General features: G+C 38.9%; 1 protein-coding gene across 1 annotated transcript in view; it reads left to right on the top strand.

Moving 5' to 3' along the window:
* The window catches only part of LOC102859265 (chromosome unknown open reading frame, human C12orf56), a 117,915-nt gene that overhangs the window by 65,550 nt on the left and 31,772 nt on the right, over nt 1-20,593 (top strand). Inside the window, exons 7-8 of the mRNA XM_006886096.1 lie at nt 5,204-5,277; nt 15,310-15,454. Coding sequence (XP_006886158.1) covers nt 5,204-5,277; nt 15,310-15,454 — 219 coding nt within the window. The remainder of the gene's footprint in view (nt 1-5,203; nt 5,278-15,309; nt 15,455-20,593) is intronic.

Below are 20,593 nucleotides of genomic sequence, written 5' to 3'. Positions count from 1 at the left end.
ATCTTTGTTTTTTTTAGAAACTGGTAAACAATGGAATCATTGGCCTGTCTCATGGGAATCGTGTACAAGAATGGAGACAAGTTTATTTTCAAATACTTGATTACAAAGTGGTCTTTGTAGTTGTTGTTGTTATGTGCTGTCAAGTCAGAGCTAACTCAGCTGACTCTCCAGAGAATTTTCAGAGGCTGTAAATCTTCTGATCAGCTCTCTTACTTCCGCATTCCTTCCCCTTGTTTGACTTCTTTTTGTCCTAATGCAATTTTAAAAGCCTCTTCGGACATCCATTTTGACCATTTCTTTCTTCCCTGCTTCTGTAATGCCCTTTTGCTTTCTTCATGGTTGATGTCTTTGATACCATTCCAAAACTCATCTGGCTTTTGTTTATTAGTGCCCAATAAGTCAAATCTATTTTTAAAATGGTTTTAAAATCCAGATGTGACATATTAAAGGTCATATTTTGAATTTTGTGCACTTGTATAATTTTTCTTAAACTTCAATTTAAACTTGTATATACTCAGATGCAGTTGATGGTCCGTTCTACATTCAATCTCTATCCTGGTTTTGAATACTGATTCTGAGCTTCTCCAATGTCTCTTTCCACAGATTGTGTGGAAAGCCCATGTATATAGTCACCGTTTATGTATTTTTATAAAAGTATTTGTATTGAATAAATCATTCCTTGTACAAAATTCTGTCATGCAATCGCCAACCTTATTTCTGTCACCATGGTCATATTTTCCTACTATTAGTCTTTTCTTTTTATTTCTTAACAAAAGATCAAAAGGCAGCATGAGAAAACAAATGAAGCATTATAATTAAATATGCAAGGAGCTGGAGTTAGAAAATCAAAAGGGAAGAGCATGTTCTGTATTTCTCAAACTAAAAGAACTGATTAAAGTTATACAAGTGTTCAGGTCTTTTGTTCATAGGGTCACTATGAGTCGTCTATGACTCAATGACACTTAACAATAATAATAACAACAACAACAACATCGAGAAAGCTCTGTTGAGAAAGTTATGCTACTAAGCCAAGAGTGAGTGATTTTAATCTGTGGCCCTCAGGCTAGTTTTAATTGTTTTTGGTCAAACAATATCACTTGTCTGTCCATTTGCTGTACAGAAGTACTTGTAGTTGCTGTGATGCTGAACACTGTGACACTGATGTGTCAAATGTGATAATGGTTACCCATGGTGGACAGTGTTTGGTGGAGCTTCCCAGTTAAAACAAGCTTGGAAAGAGGAGTGAAATCCACTTCTCAAGTGGCTTGCCTCTGGAAATTCTATGAACATGGAGAAATGATGAAAGTTATACAAGTATTCATTCATAGGGGTCACTATGAGTCATCTACGACTCGATGGTACTAACAAGAACAACAACAAAAGAACTGAAGAACAAATTCAAGCCTCAAGTTGCAATATTGAAGTATTCTATGGGCAAAATCTTGAATGATTCAGAAGCATCAAAAGAAGATAGAAGGAATACATAGAGCCACTATATCACAAAGAATTAGTTGACATTGAGTTATTTCAGGAAGTAGCATGTGGTCAACAAATGTGGGACACAGCTACCTGACAAACTGACTAATATAGATCTATATATGTTCCCATTCTCCCATACTCTATATTGAGTAAAAGTAAAGTAAAATCTTGCTGAAGATAATTAAAAATGGTTGGAACAGTATATCAATAGGAAACTGCCAGAATCAAGCTGAATTCAGAAGAGGCTGTGGCAGAAGGGTTATGTTAGGTAGATCTTGATTGAAAGTAAAGAATACCAGAAATATATCATGTTTTATTGAGTATGCATTGACTGTATAGGTCATAACAAGCTATGCCTAACATTGAGAAAAATAGGAATCCTGTAACACTTAATTGTTCTTATGCAAAGCCTACACATAGACCTGGATACAGTTGTCCAACAGAACAAGAAAATACTGCATAGATTAAAATCAGTAATGGTATGCATCAGGGCTGTATCCCGTCTTCATTTGTATTCAATTTGTATACTGAGAAAATAATTTGATAAATTGGACTAGATGAAGAAGAATGTGGCATCAGGACTGGAAGAAGATTCATTCATAAAACTGCATTATGCAGATGACACAGTCTTGCTTGCAAGAAGTGAAGAAGACTTGAAACACTTGATGAAGAAGATAAAAATCTACAGCCTTCAATATGGGTTACATCTCAAATAAAAATAACAAAAATCCTCACCATTGAACCTATAGGAGCATCATGATAGATGGAAAAAGATTGACGTTGTCAGTGGTTTCATTTTACTTGGAACCACAATCAACATCCTTGGTAGCAGCAGTCAAGAAACCAAGACGTGTTGCATCGAAGAAATCTACTGTCGAAGACGTTTCCAAAGTGCTAAAGATCAAGGATATCCATTTAAAGGATTCAGGAATGCCTGATACAAACTTTGGTGTTTTCATTTGCTTCCTATGCATCTGAAAGTTTGACAATGAATAAGACAGAAGAAGAATCAATGCCTTTGAATTATTGTGTTTGAAAACAGTACTAAATATACCAATGGCTGTCTAAAGAACAAGCAAATCTGTCTTGAAGGAAGTATAACCAGAGTACTCCTAAGAGGATGGTAAAACTTTGTCTCATTATTTTGGGCTTATTTTCAAGAGGAACTAGACCTTAGAGGGAGATACTTTGCTGGGAAAGGTAGTTGTTGTTCAGTGCTATCGAGTACAACTCAAAGCCACCCTAGGAACAATAGATCTGAACTTTGTCCGAGGTGCTCCTAAGAGGCAAGGATGGTGAAACTTACCTCACCTACTTTGAGTATATTTTCAGGAGTGGCCACTCCTTGGGAAAAAAATATCATATTAGGAAAGTAGAGAATCAGCAAGAGAGAAAGACTCTCTCAACAAGATGGATTGACACGATGGGCTTGAGTGTGAAAGAGATTGAGAGGATAGGATAGGATAGGGCATCATTTGGATCTTCTGTTCATAGGGTTGCTGAGTCCCAGTAGACTTGGTGGCACGTAGCAACAGTAACAAGTACTTTCTGCAATAGGCTATGTGCATGTTTTACAAGAGGAAAATATCGGCCTTGTAGTTTTCTGACCTAACAGCAGACATCTTCCTTGAGATCTGGCTCTGGCTTTTCTGTCTCAAGACCATTTAATAAAAAATCACTTAGTCCGAGTCTCTTATTTTGTAATTGAAGAAACAGAGGCAAAAATGTTTTAAGTCACTTTTAAAAAAGGATATAATAAGTTTATGGGTAAAGCAGATTTCCATTTAGAGATCTGTCCACTACAACAGGATCAGTTCTGTGGGGTTGTTTTTTATACCACCTTGTTTTTATGTGCCATCCAGTCGCCTGCAACTCTTAGGTACCTTATGTACAACAGCTCTGAACCCTGCCCTGTCCTGAACCAGTCTTACCACCTCCAGCAGACCTAATCCCATTTCTCCAGTCACTGAGTCAATACATTTCATCCTGGGGCTTCCTCTCATGTGCTGTCCCTCCATCTTTTTAAGCATGATGTCCTCTCCAAGCATTTGTCCCTCCTGGCCACGTGCCAAAAAAAAATATAAGTTAGAGCTTCAAAATCCTTGCCTCTAGGGAGCAGTTTGGTTTGGTTTCACTCTTTCCTGGACTGACCTGTTTATTCTCCTCATAGTCCAAGTAAGTTCAACACTCTTCTTGTTCAGCATCATAACTCAAAAGCATCGATTATTTTCTATCATCCTGAGTCATTGTCCAGCTCTCTGATGCATAGAAAGTAATTGTCAAGACCATGATTTGTATCAGACTGACATCATTGCTCTTCAATACTGTAGAGAGGTCCCTAACAGCAGAGTTTCCTAATGCGATTTGTTTTCTGATTTCCTGACTGCTGGTGCCAAGAGAGTTGATTGTGAAACCAAGCAAGCTGAAATTTGTGACAATCTCAATCTCTTCACCATCTATCATGAAACTGCCATTTGGCCCAGTGGTGAGAATCTTTGTTTTATTGATGTGGAGCTTCAATCTATATTGAAGACTACAGTCCTTGACCTACTTAGTTTCAGCAAGCAAGGTTGTTTCATCTGCATGACGCAGGCTGTTGATAAGTCTTTTTCCAATCCTGATGCCACATCCTTCCTCATAAAGTCAGCCTCACAAATGATCTGTTCTGTATATAGATTAGATAGAAGAGGCCATGGCATTAGGGATTATAGCCAATGTTAGATAGATCTTGGCCAAAAGTAGAGAGTATCAGAGGAATTTCTGTTTCATTGACTGTATGGATCACAACAAATTGTAACTAACCTTGAGAAGAATGGGAATCCCAGAACACTTAATTGTGCTCATGTGAAATCTATACTTGGACCAGGAAGCAATCCTCAGAACAGAGCAGGGAAACACTGCATGGTTCAGGATCAGGAAAGGTGTGCATCAAAGAAACATTCTATCTCCATACCCTTTCAATCTATATACAGAACAGATTTTTTTACACCAGAGGACTCACGTATTTATTGAAAACATGGATGCATAAAAACACATGCATTCCATGAGAAGTGATACATTAGCGAATGACTTGAATGAAAACAGTAAGAATAAATTTAAAGTGTGAAACTATCCTAAGAAATATTCAGGAGGTAAAAAGCCAAGCAAGCACTTGTCAAACAAAGTTAATAATAATACTTGGGTGACCATGTTAATTCAATTAGACAAAGCATTAAGGCTATTAATGCTTTTATAATGAGTAGTGTTAAGAATGTAAACTCCGCTCTTAGCTCAAATCTATTACTCCAACTTCCCAGCCTTGTGCCCCTGGGGAAGTGTTTTAACCTACCAGCACTTCGGTTTGCTCAAGTATAAGATGCTAAAAATGTATTACATGGCTCATCCCATGATTCTGAGAATTGCAGGCATGCATTCTCCTAAGGCACCCAGTCAGAGGAAAGCTTGGCAGGGCAAGGCAGGGCTCAAAGCCTCACTAGAACTCCAAATCCATCAAGTCATTTGTCACTGGTGACTACTTCATTGCAGGGAGCTGACTGAATTTCTATCTCGGCAATACCTCTTCATTTGTTTTTTTCTCCTCACTGAAAACTTTTTAAAAAAAATAGTTTTTTGATTGGCTTGTATACAATCCTTTGTATACCCTGTTTCATTAATGCACATTGTGTTTTATACAGTAATTCATATACATTTTAGTTCATACAATTTATCTATTTCCCTGTTTCAGAAAGGTACTCTGTTACAAGATCCACTATATGCCAGTGAACTCAGTTCTACGAATGGAAGTCAGAAGCCATATAGGTAAGAAGTGGTAATATTGCTCTCTCCCATTGCCTCTCCTAGCTCTCTGAATTGCTATAACCTTTGTACATTTATCTAAACTTGTTGCCTTCAGCAAACTCGATTTCCCAATGGACATCACTTCTTGTATGCCTCACAGGATCCTTAAACTCAGCATATTCAAAACAGATCTCAGCACCTTTCTTCTAATTCTCACTTTCCTCATGGGTTTGCTAACAATGCAAGAATGACATTTCTATCCCAGGTTATCCAAGACAAAAAAGATAACAAGTACTTTATTTAGATCTTGATTTTAACAAACCATATAGAAAAATACTTTTTTTTTAGATGAAATGTAGTATCTGGGTACTAGATAAAAACAAAAATTATTAATTATATTGAATATATTGATGATTTAGTCAGAATGCTATTATTTTACTTAGAGATGTATTCTGAAGTATGTAGAAGTTAAATAACGCAGCTTAGAAGTTTTACATGTTTTAAAACATTTACTCTTTTAAACACATCTCTTCATTTTGGTGCTTTATTTAAAGTGATCTTAAAGCTAATTGTGTAATAAAACAATTTCTAACTTTTTTGGAAGCAGGAGTAGCATTCACTTCCTAAACCACATGCCTCTGGAAACTGTGAACATAGAGAAATGACGAGAGTTATAGAACAGGGTTCTCTTCTTTTGTTCATAGGGTAGATATGAGTTGTACTCAACTCGATGGCACTTAACAAGAACAACTTTGTATATCTATCAAAGAGGAGTTTAGTTACTACCTTGTCTCAGGAAAAGTAAACTGCTTCCTATGTTAATTCCTAAAGGCAATATATTTAAGATGCAATGATTTAAAATGTCTTCGAGTGATATAGTGAAGCATAGGAAATTAGCTTTGCCTGCATGTTACCTTCAACATAGGAGGAATAGGTATGTGTTGTAGCAGCTGGTGGCCTAGTGTCAAGAAGCTACACTGTAAACGTGACGCACTTGGTTCAAGGCTACCAGCTGCTCTGCGAGAAAAGGATGGACAATCTCCTCAATTAACTGCCTCTGAAAACCTGCTGGAGGGTCAGCTGTGGGTCGGTTTCAACAAACAACAATAAGTATCTGTTGGGTTTTGTAATGAGAACTGTTTGTCACAAGAGTGATAGCTCTATAGCCTAACTATTGTTAATATAATAATAGCATTTCTGCAATGTGTGGTAAATTCTTTATTGTAGCTGTAAGTCATTATGTGAAAAGAAAACGTTATTTATACTTAATAGTTAGGAATATGAAAAAAATAGAGCTTATTATTAGATCATGAATCCTCCTGGAAACATTAATTTGGTGAATTCATGTATTTACATAATGGAAAGATAGAATCTTTGTTATATTAATCTATATTTTTGCATTTGTTTCTAAATTGCATGTCATTTTCTAGCACTATGCCTTTTCTTAGGTAAATTAGTCAAGGGAAGTTTGTCTTAGACAAGAGGCAGATATGCTCAGAATGGTCATATAAATTGTAATTAAAGATAACTGTATAAATGTACAGTTCCTAATCCCACCAGCTGCTCCTTCGGAGAAAAATGAGCCATGTCCTCCTGTGTGATTTACAGCCTTGGAAACCTGCTGACGAGTCAGCCCTGAGTCAGTTCTGACTGCACACAGCCTTGTGATCAATATGAGTTGGAATTAGATCAATAGCAATGAGTTTGAATTTCACTTGAATTTATGATATATAGGAGACCTCAATTTATATAGTTGTTGTTGATTGCCTCTAAGTCAAACATGACTCATAGCGACCCTATGAACAAAAGGCCTGAAGCACCTCTACAACTGTCAGCATTTATCAAAGATCATAGAGTTTCTAGAGGCATGTTATTTAGGAAGTGGATGCCACTCCTGCTTCCAAACAGGACATAGTATGTTATGTGCCTGCGATGTATAGCAACCCTATGTACGGCAGCGCTGAACCTGCCCTGCCCTGAGCCAGTCTCACTAATTCCAACACACCAGTCCCCATTGCCCCAGTCACTGCATCAATCCATCTCCCTCTCCTGTGCCATCTGTCTACCCTTCCAAGCATGATGTCCTTATCCAAAGACCGATCTCTCCTGACCATGTGCCCAAAGTAAGTGAGGCAGAGCTTCAGAATCCTAATGTCCAAGGAGAGACTTGGTTTCACCCTCTCCAAGACAGACCTATTTGTTTTCCTGACAGTCCACGGTATGTTCAAAACTCCTCTCCACCACCACAACTCAAGGGTATCTATTCTTCTTCTGTCATCCCCAGCCACTGTCCAACTCTCTGAGGCATAGCAAGCAATTGAGATGGCCTAGATCAGGTGCACTTCCATATCCAGACCAACATCGCTGCTCTTCAGCACTCTGGAGAGGGCCATGACAGCAGATATTCCCAATGCAATTCATCTTTTGATTTCCTGACTGCTGGTGTCAAGAGTGTTGATTGTGGATGAATTGATTTTCAGTTTGAAGAGATTAATGCACACTTTTCCTATAAAGCTTTTAAAAAATTTTCTTTAGCCTGAAGACTTTTTAAAAAACATGAAAATTAAAGATTGTTTCTATTCTAGAGCTGTTACAAAATCTAAATGCACATACACACACAAACACACACAGAGAGAGAAAGAAAAACCATCAGAAATTAATGTAACAGAATAGAGCAGATATGACTTGAATTGGGAAGCCTTAACCAAAAGTTGTTGGGGAGAAGCTCTGAGGGTGGAATGGTGTATCAGGGCACTTGAGCAGGGTAGTTTCCTATGGGACATTGTCCATGTTGGTTTCTCAGAAAACAGGCAGGATTTCAGGGCCAGTCAGCTGAGAAAAACAGATTTCACTAAGGACATGCCATCTCTCCGAAAATACAGCTTTCTATGAGCAGACCTTGGACTTGCTGTTTCTCCAGTTTGGCTGTACATGGATAGTCCTTCACAAGAGCTCAATTCCCAGTGCAGAACAGCCTCCACTAAATGGCTTTCTAGGCTGTTAGTTTGACTGGAAGATAAATCTAGAAAAACCATTTCCCTGAGCTGAGGCTCAAAGTTCAGAAAGAAATCTAAGAGCAAATGGTTTGGGGTATGTTGCCCTAACTCCATGGGTCCAGAAATCTGGAGTTTAGCAGTATTTAAAAGGATTTCTCAGATCATTGCAAATTGCTGACTCTTTGGTAAGGAATTGCACTGCCAATGAAAAGGTGTGCAGTTCAAATTCACTAGCTGCTCCATGAGAGAAGGATGGGCAATCTCTTCTTGTGAAGTTAACCATCTCTTAAAACCTGCAATGAGATTATGGGTTGACACGGTGACTTCAGCAATGGGCTCCACTGTGTCAGAGATGAGGAGCATGGCATAGGATATGTTCACATTGGCTGGTCATAGGGTCACTCCGAATCTATACTGTACTATACTATACAGCTTCTAACAACAACAGTGACAAAACCTGCTAGAAGTTCGTTCCATCTCAATTTTATGCAACAATGGAAAAATAAGCTGAAAAAAAATTAGAAAGTAGTTCTGCTGATACTGTATTTTGTCAGAGTTTTTGCTTTTCTAAGTTCATTTGTTAGTGAAAATATTTCTGCTGTTCTTAGAGTTCTCAAAGTAAGTGGATTTTAAAGTTATTTTTAAAATGAAATGATGCTGTGATTGGAAGTGCATGTGTCTCAAAGTTTCCATTTTACTTAGGTAGCATTTATTGAACAGTTACTGTGTGGAAAGCACATGCATTAAGTACCTAAAGTATCGAAACAATACATTGGGGTGAGTACCATTGTTGTTATGTGCCATCAAATCAACTATGACTTAGAGCGACCCAATGGACAATGGCTCTATCCTGAGCCAACCTCACCATTCTGACACACTTGACCCCATTGCCACAGTCACTGTGTCAGTCCATCTCATCCAGGGTCTTCCTCCTCTGCCCTGACCCTATACCCTTCCAAGCATGATGCCCTTTCCCAGTATGTGATCCAGAACTTCAAAAATCCTTGCCTCCAAGGAGCAAACTGGTTACATCCTTTCCAGGATGGATCTGTTTGTTATCTTTGCAGTCCATGCCTTCAATGTGGATTGTATCTCAACATCAAGAAAACAAAGATCCTCACCTCTGGGTCAAGTCTATTAGCATCCTTATTTTACAGGTGTAGGAACTGAGACATAGAGAAGCTCCGTAATTTGCCTAGCTGAGTTATTGTTAGGTGCTGTCCTGTTGGGTAGGACTCTTAGTACCTCTATGTAAACAGGTCTGAACCCATCCTATCCTGTGCTATCCCATCCTATCATCTCTGACACAGTTGAACTCATTGTTACAGTCACTATGTCAATCTGTTTCATTGAGGGTCTTTCTCACTTTTGCTGCATGCCTCCACCTTTCCAAGCATGATATATTCTCAAAGGAATCGCCTTTCCAGGTAACATGCCCAAAGTATGAGAGACAAAATTTTGTCATCCATCTAATCAATCTGCTGGACCCGAGGCCCTATGTTCATAATTACTACATCTTTGTGATTCTTATCAATCATCTCTTTTCCATTGTTTCCACTAGGGGGGAAAAACAACAAAAACAAACTTCTTTTCCCAGAAAGTTTTACATTTCATGATAAAAGTTATTGATTGTATAAAGAAGAATACCATGATTTTTTAAAATAGGGAGTTATTATGAAAGAATCAAGATTACATTTGGTGGTATTGGGATAAATGTCTGATAAGTCACTTCTGAGGTAGATAGTAAAACTGTTTTTAGTGTGTTCCAGGGGAGGGGGATGACTAAAACCACACTTTTATTAACACATAAATAAGAGAAAAATGTTTTATTCCAGAATGAGGGAAACAGCCTGGTGCTGAAGGTGTTCTACAGAATCATGGTTATTATGGCTTTCATTTTAAGATTTGGAGACCAAATCATCAGCAGATCATAACTGATCAATCACGGTTGCAGATGTGACTGTGGTAGCAAGCAAAAGAACATGAGTGCAACACACATACAATTTTAGATTTAAAAGGTTTGGTTCTAGGGGTACCATCACCAAGCTGTCTAATTGTGAAAGCTATTACAACTGGGAATCATTAAGGAAACACTCATGCAAGTTCCTTAGTTTTCTTTGAAAGTCCTGAGAGTAAATGGCTCCTGTCTAGGATCTCCTGGCAGTCACAGTCCACTTTCAACTGCACTGTTCCTGAGGTTGGAGTCATTTGGCTGGTTCACTGGTCAAAAAATACTCAACTAATGTCTCAGCTTTCGCCAAGAATTGATGGAGAGTTAGGGCTCCATTACAGACCTCAGCCTTCCCTGAGGTAGTGCTTCAGAAGAACAGTAAAAAAAAAAAAAAAAAAAAAAAACCCTCAAAAAAACCCAACCAAACCACAGGAAGGGATTGGCTGTCTTCCTCCTGCTCAGTACCTGGTGGATTCAAACTGCTCACTTTTGGGTTGGCAGTGCAACTCCCTGCCCACTAGACCACCAAACTCCCATGGAAGAATATAAGCACTAATATAACTTCTCATCAGCAATTCTGATTCCGTCAACCTGCAATGAACATGAAACATCTCTTTGCATCCTGGCTTTCTGAATCACTAGCTGCTCTTGTTGCTGTTATGTGCCGTCGAGTTGCTTGCGATTCATAGCGACCCTCTGTATAACAGCCCTAAACTCTGCTCTGTCCTGTACCAATCGCACTGTCTCTGACACTCCCATCCCGATTACCCCAGTCACTGAATCAATCCACCTCATAGAGGGCCTTCCCCTTCTGCGCTGTCCCTCCACCCTACTTTATTAATTCAGTGTCCTTAGTGGAATTGAGTGAGCTAATCCATGAAATGCACACAGCTCAGAGGCCTGCTGCATAGTATGCGCTCAATTAAGCACAAGTTATTGCTGAGCACAGAGGGAGATATAAACTCATTAACAATCATGTCTTTTCAGGTTGCTGAAAATCAGCTGAAGTGTAGGACCAGTTCACAGATAAATACAATGAGGTTGGATTAATATGTTGTTGTTGTTGTTGTGTGTCATTGAATCAGACAACTCAAAGTTGAACCTCCAGAGAGCTTTCAGAGACAGTAAATTACACAAGAGGAGAGTCCTCATTCTTCTCCCATGACGCAGCTGGTGAATTCAAACCATGTGCCTTTGGGATTGCAGCACAGCTTCTTACCACTAAGCAGAAATGTGAATAAAGTGTCACATTTATTTCCATTGGGGAATAAATGTTTATTTTCTTTATTTATTACCTCTATATATGATTTATTATTAAAAGAAATATATTTGTTAATAAATATGTTTATTAATAAATACATTATGAATGTTTTCATTGTTATGTGCCATCAAGTCTCCTGTGACTCTTGGTGACCCTCTCTGTACAACAGCCCTAAACCCTGCGCTATCCTGTGCCAATCCCATTACCCCAGTCACTGAATCAATCCATCTCATTAAGAGTCTTCCTCTCTTGAGCTGTCCCTCCACCTTCCCAAGCATGATGTCCCTCTTCAGGGACTGATCCTGCCTTGCAACCTGTCCAAAGTATGTCAGACAAAGCTTCAGAGTCCCTGCCTCCAAGGAGTAGCCCGGCTTCACCTTCTCCAGGACAAACTTGTTTGTTCTCCTGGCAGTCCATGGTATATTCAATACACTTCTCCAACTACACAGCTCAATGGCATCAGTTCTCCTCCTGTGATCCCTAGTCATTGTCCAGCTTTCTGATGCATAGCTAGTAATGACAAAGCCCATGGCCTGTATCAGGTGCACCTTAGTCTCCAGACTGACATTTTTGCTCTTCAGTACTTTGGGGAGGTCTCTGACCACAGACTTTCCCAATAAAATTGTCTTTTAATTTTCTGGCTGCTGGGACCAAGAATGGTGATTGTAGAGCCAAGCAAACGGAAGCTGTTGACAGTCTCAATCTCTTCACCATCTATCATGATGTTGCCAAGTTGGCCTAGTGGTGAGAATCTTTGTTTTCTTGATGTTGAGCTTCAATCCATATTGAAGGCTGCAATCCTTGACCTTCTGCAGCAAGAGCTTCATGTCCTCCTCAGTTTCAGCAAGCAAGGTTGTGTCATTTTCATAGTGCAGGTTTTTGATGTGTCTTCCTCCAATTCTGATGCAACATTTCTCTTCATAGAGCCCAGCGTCCCAGATAATCTGTTCCGCATATAGATTGAAAAGATATGGAGATAGGACACATCCTTGGTGTACACCCTTCCCAATTTTGAACCATGCAGTGTTTCCTTGCTCTGTTCTGATGACTGCCTCCTGGTCCTAGTATAAGTTTCACATAAGCATAATCAAGTGTTCTGGAATTCCCATTCTTGTCAGAGTCATTCATAGTTTGTTGTGATCTATACAGTGAAATGCCTTTGCATAGTCAATGAAATGCAAATAGACATTCTATAGAAATAAATTAACAGGTTCAGCTATTTGTTTATTACCACTAGGCCAGAAATGTGAAGAAAGTTCTTAGGGAGAGCCAGAAGAAAAGGTGTTACTCAGGTCAGCTGAACCAGCTTTTTTCTAGAAGTGTGGAGTGCATATGAGTCAGTGCTGGGAGTGATTTTAGAGGGGCTTTGGGGTAACATAATTTAGCGTTCTAGATTGAGATTGTGATTCCCTCTCCAGCTGTCTGATTTCCTTAAGGAGAGCCTCTCAGCTTTGTGCCAGTGGCGTCAGCTTCCTAGCACATGCACATCTGCCCTATCCTCCCGGAGAGCTGGCTTGCGGCTCAGGATCTGGATCATCTATTTTGAGTTTATATTGCTGTCATGCTGTTTTTATAGCTACTTACTATAAATAGAAAATTAGATTTTTTTTCATACGATTCAAAATTTTCTTTGTAAACATCTCTAAACAAGAGAGCTCTCTGGATAGCCAAAGTTTGACTCCAGCCAGAAGTGTTGAAAAAGAAACACCTGGCAATATGCTTCTATAAAGATTTTTAAAAACAATTTAAAAAAAATCACCTTAAATTCATTGCTTTCCAGTCAGAGTTGACTCACAGCAGACCCTCCATTATGTTTCTGAGACTGTAAATCACACAGGAGGAGATTGTCCATCTTTCTTTGCCACCTTTAGATTAGCAGCACAACTTCCTACTGACGAGGCCAGCAGTGCTTCCTTCTATAAAGGTATCAGTCAAGAAAAACCTGTAGAGCAGTTCTACTATGTAGCACATGGGGTCACTATGAGGCAACAATGGAATTAACAGCAACAACCTCAAACTCATGGCCGTCAAGTCAGAACCAACTCATAGCTGATCCTCCACTGGGTTTTCAGGGGCTGTAAATTGCACAGGAGCTGCTGGTGGATTCGAATCATTTACCTTTGGGATGACATTGCAATGCTTTCCCAAATAGGTCATTAGCACTTCCTTAGCACCGACAAGTGGGAGGGAAAAGGAGCTGACAGATTCAAGGAAAAAAAATATTAAGCCAGTATTATTACAAGAATGTAGCATCAGGATTGGAGGAAGACACATCAACAACCTGCGCTATGAAGATGACACAACCTTGCTTGCTGAAAGTGAGGAGGACATGAAACACTGCTGAGGATCAAAGATTATAATCTTCAACATAGATTACATCCCAATATAAAGCAAATAAAAATTCTCACCACTGGACCAATAAACAACATCAGAATAGATGGAGAAAAGATTGAAATTATCAATGACTGCTGATACAGGCCATGGTCTTTGCAGTCACTTGTTAAGCATCAGAGTACTAGGGAGGATAGGAGGAGAATTGATACCTATGAGCTGTGGTGCTGGAGAAGAGTATTGAATGTACCATGGACTGCCAAGAAAACAAACAGATTCAGCCTAGAGAGGGTTAAACCAGGCTGCTCCTTGGAGGCAAGGATTCTGGGGCTTCGCCTGACATACTTTGGACATATCGCAAGGAGGGACCGGTCCTTGCTTGGGAGGGTGGAGGGACAGTGCAGGAGGGGAAGACCCTCTTTGAGGTGAATTGATTCAGTGACTGGGGTGATCAGGATGGGTGTGTCGGAGGCAGTGCCATTGGCACAGGATAGAGCAGGATTTAGGTCTGTTGTACATATGGTCGGTATGAGTCACAAGCAACTCGATGGCACATAACACCACCACCACTACCACCACCACCAACAACATCTTGCTTGGATCCACAGTCAGCACCTTTGGTACGAGCAGTCAGGAGATCAGGAGACATTGCATCGGGCAAGTCCACTGTCAGGGACCTCTCCAAAGTACTGAGAAACAATGGTGTCAGTTTGAAGGCTAAGGTATGTCTAATTCAAGCCATGGTTTTTTCAGTCACTTGCTGTCTTGCTGAGAGCTAGATTACTAATAAGGATGACAAGAGAATTAAGGCCTTTGAGTTGGGATGTTGGAGAAGAGTGCTGACTATCTCATAAACTTCCAAAAAACAAACAGATATGTCTAGGAAAGGGTGCAGCCAGAGTGTTCCTTAGACTCAAGGAAGATGAAGCGTAGTCTCACATGCTTTAGGCATGTCACTGAGAGAGGCTGTTCCTTGGAGAAGAACATCATGCTTAGAAAGGTGGAGGGTCAACAAAAGAGAGGAAGACCCTCAATGAGATGGATTGATGCAGTAACTGAAGCAGTGGGCTGAGAGTGCCAGAGATTTTGAGATGGCACAAGGTAGGTAGGACAGGGTTCAGATCTTTTGTTCATAGGGTCACCGTGAGTCATTCTCAATAGCTCCTAGCAATAACAACATTATCACATGTATATGGCATATGAATGATGGTAAATGGTACATGAGCAATTGAATTTCAGTAGACTCTGAGTTATGCTAAAAAGAGAAATGTTTACTGGAGACTGAGTATATCTTCTATAGGTAAAACTTGAGCAAAAAAGCATGGCAAATTGTATTTTTGGAGAATGAAAAGTGGTTAAATTTAGGGCAAAGTTCATCTTGTGAGGAATAAGACTAGATGTGCAAAACTATATTACAATTTCATTTGTAATAAGATTTTATAAACCTAATTAACAGTCCATATTCTTAAACTATTTTCTTGTTTAAAATGGAAAATCTTCTTGTATTTTTGTAGATCAGAAGAGAAAATCAAGCACTTCAGTCAACTTAAATCTGAACTTTTTCTTAAGGACAACACTTTGAGCAAGATATTTTATTTAATTACAGAACTTAAAGTAGCAGCTCAGAAGAACTTCATACTCAAAAGGCTGTTCTGGAAAGTAGGTGTTTTGTTTTTAATCTTTAAAGCTAATTTTTATTCTTTATGAAATGTGGCACATTCAAGCACAAATTAAAATATAAAGAATTTATCTTTTGTATTCTGATGCTATACTAAAATGGTTAAATTCAATGTAATCATGACTTAATACTTGATTATGTTTTATGTAATCAGTAGTGTATATGTTCAGGTGAAGGGGCAAGGGAAAAGAGGCATGATAGCACAAAGATAGTATGGCTATATTGTTGTTGATTGCTGTCGAATTGAGCACGACTCATAGCAACCCTATGAACAAAAGGCCTGAAGCCTTTCTATAACTATCATCATTTCTCAAAGTTTATAAGTTTCCAGAGGCATGTGGTTTAGGAAGTGGATGCCACTTCCTAAACCACATGTTTAGTAATAGGAAAAGTGTGAGTAATAGGAAAAGTGGAGAAGCTCTGACAAGTGAGATACATTTTCACAGTGAGGGATGGGAATGTAGATTCCAAGATATATTGCTATGTTGTTGTCATGTTACAACTGATACATAGCTGACCCTCCAGTAGATTTTCAGAGGTTGTAAAACACATGGAAGAAAGCCACCATACCTTGTTCATGGAGCAACCTGATTCCCAAAGCAGCCACATGCTTTGGGACTGCAGCACAGCTTCCTACCACTAGGCCACCAAAGCTCCCTGACATAGACCATAGGGAGTTGCATATAGAAGATACAGAATATAAAGTATTGGATGTCAATGACCTACTGTTTTTCCTGGCCTGTTTTTGACCCCTTTCAGCTCATTTTGAACTCTGTCAGCTCTTCTACAATAAAAAGGCATTTTATAAAATTACTTTTAAATACTGTTGTTATTGCTTGCTATTGCATTGATACTGACTTTTTTTTTCTATAATTGTATTTTATTAATTTTCATAAACATTTACAGAGATTTTGGGCTTCCACTCATTCATTGTTGCACTAGATACTGACTTTTAGTGACCCAATTGGATAGAATAGAATTGCTCCATAGGGTTTCCTTGGCTAAAATCTTTACAGGAGTAGATAATTAGGCCTTTCTCCTCTGAGGAGCTGCTGATGAGTTCAAATTGTTGACCTTTCAGTAAGCCTTGAAGGACTGGGAACCAGTAGTAGGTGATAGACACTTCATTTTCGGGTGAGGATGGGAAAAGCCCGAGAGAAGACTGGTATGGTGTTAAGGTGAGATGAGAGGGTAGGCCTTGTCTAGAGCCCAGCTTGGTTCTGCACTTGATGGCTCCAGCCATGTGGAAGACCTTTTCCTTCCTAGCTTTTCCGTGTTCCATCTGCTGTACCCTTCCTCTAAGATGTGATTTCTCTAGTTCCTACATTAAAATCCCATCATTTTTTCAAGGATCAGATTAAAAGTCATTGTTTTGCCCTTCCTGTCATCCTCAATGAGGAACTTGGCTCTGTCCTTCTATAGTGGTTCTGTATAACCTTTTTATAATGTTTACAAACATATAAATACTTGTACTGTTCAGTACAGGACTGATTAGCCCCAGCCCTTGGATGTGGTTGGTATGAGTAAGGAACTGAAAATTTAAATCTTATTCTATTTAAATGAATTTAAAGATCCACATGTGGCCAATCACTGTAGAGTTAGACTTTGCAGTTTTATGATATTTTCACAGTACTTTCTCTTTAACGATTCAACAAACATGTATTGGGTATCTGTTCTGGGCCAGATGTTACAGACCGAGGCAAAGTTTCTTTCTTTTGTGTGTGAGGTTCTCAGAGCTGATTTAATGAGAACTAAAGACAGCAGGTGTTCATTAGAGGCAAGGATAGCAAAACATCTCACATAACTTTTTTTGGCTTGCTGTCAAGAGGGACCAGTCCTTGGAAAAAGATATGCTAGAAAAGTTGGAGGGTCAGAGGAAGATCTTTAATAATTGGGTTAACACAGTGACTGTTTTAATGTGCATAAGCATATCACAGATGATGAGGGTGGCACAGTATAGCGCTAGGTTCAGATCTGTTGTTCAGAGAGGTGTTATAAATCATTATAGGAGATTTGAAGGTACAAAACAATAAAGACAGAAGTCTGTGTCAGGCCTAGGTAATATGCAACTGAAATGGAACTGAAATGGGGAAGATACAGTTCTACCTTCAAGAATTAGCACAGATTCACCCAAATTACATTATAAATTTTAAAAAAGAATTAGTACAGATATTCTTTTACTTGTTTCTTTGCTTATTTTTCGAAATATGCTATAATCTTTAGAACTGAAATGTATCTTATACATCATAGCTTGATCCCTAATACCCAATCAAATCTTAGGCATATACCTAGTTCCTTTATCATTCCATATGGAGTTGAAAAAAATATTCTCTTGTGAAAAATGAACCTAATCAGAAGTCTAGAAAGAAAATATTCATATTTCAGAGTTCCTATCTCTCTACATCCTCTCCAACATTTATTACTTGCTGTCTTGTTAAACTTTGCCACTGTTGCTGGAGTGAGATGGTACCTCATTGTGATTTTTATTTGCATCTGTCTTACTGCCAGTCATTTGGAGCATTTCTTCGTGTCTGTTTGCCATTCGAATATCTTCCTCTGTGAAAAGTCTTTCCATGTCTTTTGCCCATTTTCTAATTGCATTATCAGTCTTTTGTTTGCAGAGGCCCAGGAGTATTCTGTAAACTTTCATTATGAGACTTGTCGGAGATGGTATTGCCAAATGTTTGTTCCCAGTCAGTAGGGGTTTTTTTTTCACCCTGTTGGAAAAAGTTTTTTATGCACAGATATATTCAATCTTTAGAAAGTCCCTTCATCAATTTTATCCTCTTCAGATTGTGTATTTCTGGCTGTATTTGGCAGTCTCTTTATACCTTGGACTAGTGCTTCTAAGCTTGATCCCAGTTTGTCTCTTACGAACTTTTTGGTTTTGGGCTTTACTACCAGGTCTCTGATCCACATTAAGTTGATTTTGGTGTATGATGTGTCATGTGGAACTCTTATACATTGTTGGTGGGATTGTAAAATGGTACAGCTGTTTTGGAGGGCAGTTTGGTGCTTCCTTAAAAAGGTTAACATAGAAATTCCATATGACCCAGGTATTCCACTACTTGGAAAATATACCTGAGAAAATGCGAACTGAGGCACAAAGTAAGACTTGTACACCAATATTCATAGCAGCAACCACAAATGAATGGATTGATAAATTATGCTACATTCACACAATGGAATACTATGCAGCACACAGGAGCAATAATTTTGTAAAGTATTACCTAACTTGGGAGGGACTGAAGAGCGTTAGGCTGAATGAACTAACTCCGTCCCACAAGGACAAATATTGTATAAAACCGTTATTGTAGAATAAATATAAGGATCCAAGGGGAGTGGAGGAAGCAGATGGATGAGGATGTGCAGAGGGACAAGGGGATTAATATGGAGTTGTATAATTTGATGGGTGGGGGGGTAGGGAAATGGAAAGGAACTGGTATGAAAAACAATGTATTCAAATATTGTAAATAAATGAGTATAATAAAAAATTAATTGACTTAATATAATTAAAAATAAAAGAATACTTAAGTAAAAAAATACTTAAGTGAAAAAAACAAAACCCAGTCATGTTCTGGTTTATTCCTGAAAAAATTCACAACCATTCTTTAGTGACTAAAATAGGAGTGCTGCAAATTAGATTGTCAAAATTAAAAGGCCTGAAAATATCAAGCAGAGAAATAAAAAAGAATACAGTCAGCCCAGTCCCCGTATGTGGAATCATACTCTAATTGTTAGTGGAGTGTTTCACACTTTCTTCCTACCTTACCATCCTAGTCATTGTATTTCTTCTCTAACCAATAACCAAAATCTGGTTTCAGATTCATCTAACTCACAGTTAAAATAGATGGTTAGTAAAAAAAAATAAGTAAATAAAAAATAAAAATTACCGTTTTTTCCTTTTGGAGGGAGCTTTTGTATTTAAATGGCTCAGGCTTAAGTTAAAGCAATGTACCCATTGTCCAACTTTGTACTGGATCACTGGAGAACATGAGTTTAAATTTCACTCTGAGGAATGCACCTTGAGGTGGTAAGATAAAAAGCATCTGGTTGTTTTGGTTTTGGGTTTTTAGCTTAGCACCTATCAACAACACAGCATATGAAAAGATGTCATTGTTATGTGCCAGTGAGTCAGAAATGGCTCCTAATTGACTCTGAAATAGGGTTTTCAGAGGCTGTAAATTACACAAGAAAAATATTCTCCATCTTTCCCCTGAGGAGCAGCTTGTGGATTTGAACCTCCTGCCTCTGGGTTAGCAGCACAACTCCTTACCTGCTAGTCTACCAGAGCTCCCTAAATGAAAGGATAGAAAAAAAGAAATCATTTGCATATGTATGTTTTATGTTCAAACTAATGGAGCTTTGACGAGGTGTAATTTACATGTATTGAAACACCTATCCTAACAGTCTGAAGAGATTTTTATTGTTGTTAAGTGCTATGGAGTGGACTAAGAGACTGTGACTCACAGTGATCCTATCAACAGTGGATCTGAACCCTCTCCTATCTTGTGCCAACCTCATCATCTCTGTTATACTTGAGCCCATTGTTGTATTCACTGTTTTGTCTTCCTCTCTTTCACTGACCCTTCATCTTTCCAAGCATGATGTCCCTGTCCATGGAATAGCCTTTTCTAACAACATGCCCAAAGTATATGAAATGAAACCTCACTCTCCTTGCCTCCAAAGAGCACTCTGGCTTTACTTTCTCCAAGACACCTCTCTTGGTTCTTTTGGAAATCCATGGGATATTCAGTACTCTTCTTCGACATCACAACTCAAAGAGTTATACATCTATATCATTATACCCACTACCTTAATCAAGATTTAGAACAGTTTGGTTACCATGAGGTAACCTCATGTCCTTGGGCCCTTGGCCCTGTCAATCCTTGGCATCAGGCTTTGTTCATTATCAATTGCTTCATTATGTATAGCATGTATTGCTTGTTGTTGTTATGTGCCGTCGAGTCGTTTGCGACTCATAGCGACCCTATGTACAACAGCCCTAAACTGTGCTCTATCCTGTGCCAATCTCATTGCCTCTGACGCACCCATCCCGATTACCCCAGTCACTGAATCAATCCACCTCATAGAGGGTCTTCCCCTCCTGCGCTGTCCCT

Source organism: Elephantulus edwardii, unplaced genomic scaffold (assembly GCF_000299155.1).
Source record: "Elephantulus edwardii isolate Elephantulus edwardi_28Jun2011 unplaced genomic scaffold, EleEdw1.0 scaffold00047, whole genome shotgun sequence".
Lineage (NCBI taxonomy): Eukaryota > Metazoa > Chordata > Mammalia > Macroscelidea > Macroscelididae > Elephantulus > Elephantulus edwardii.
Note: the sequence above shows the minus strand (reverse complement) of the source record. Positions and strands in the feature narration are given on the sequence as shown.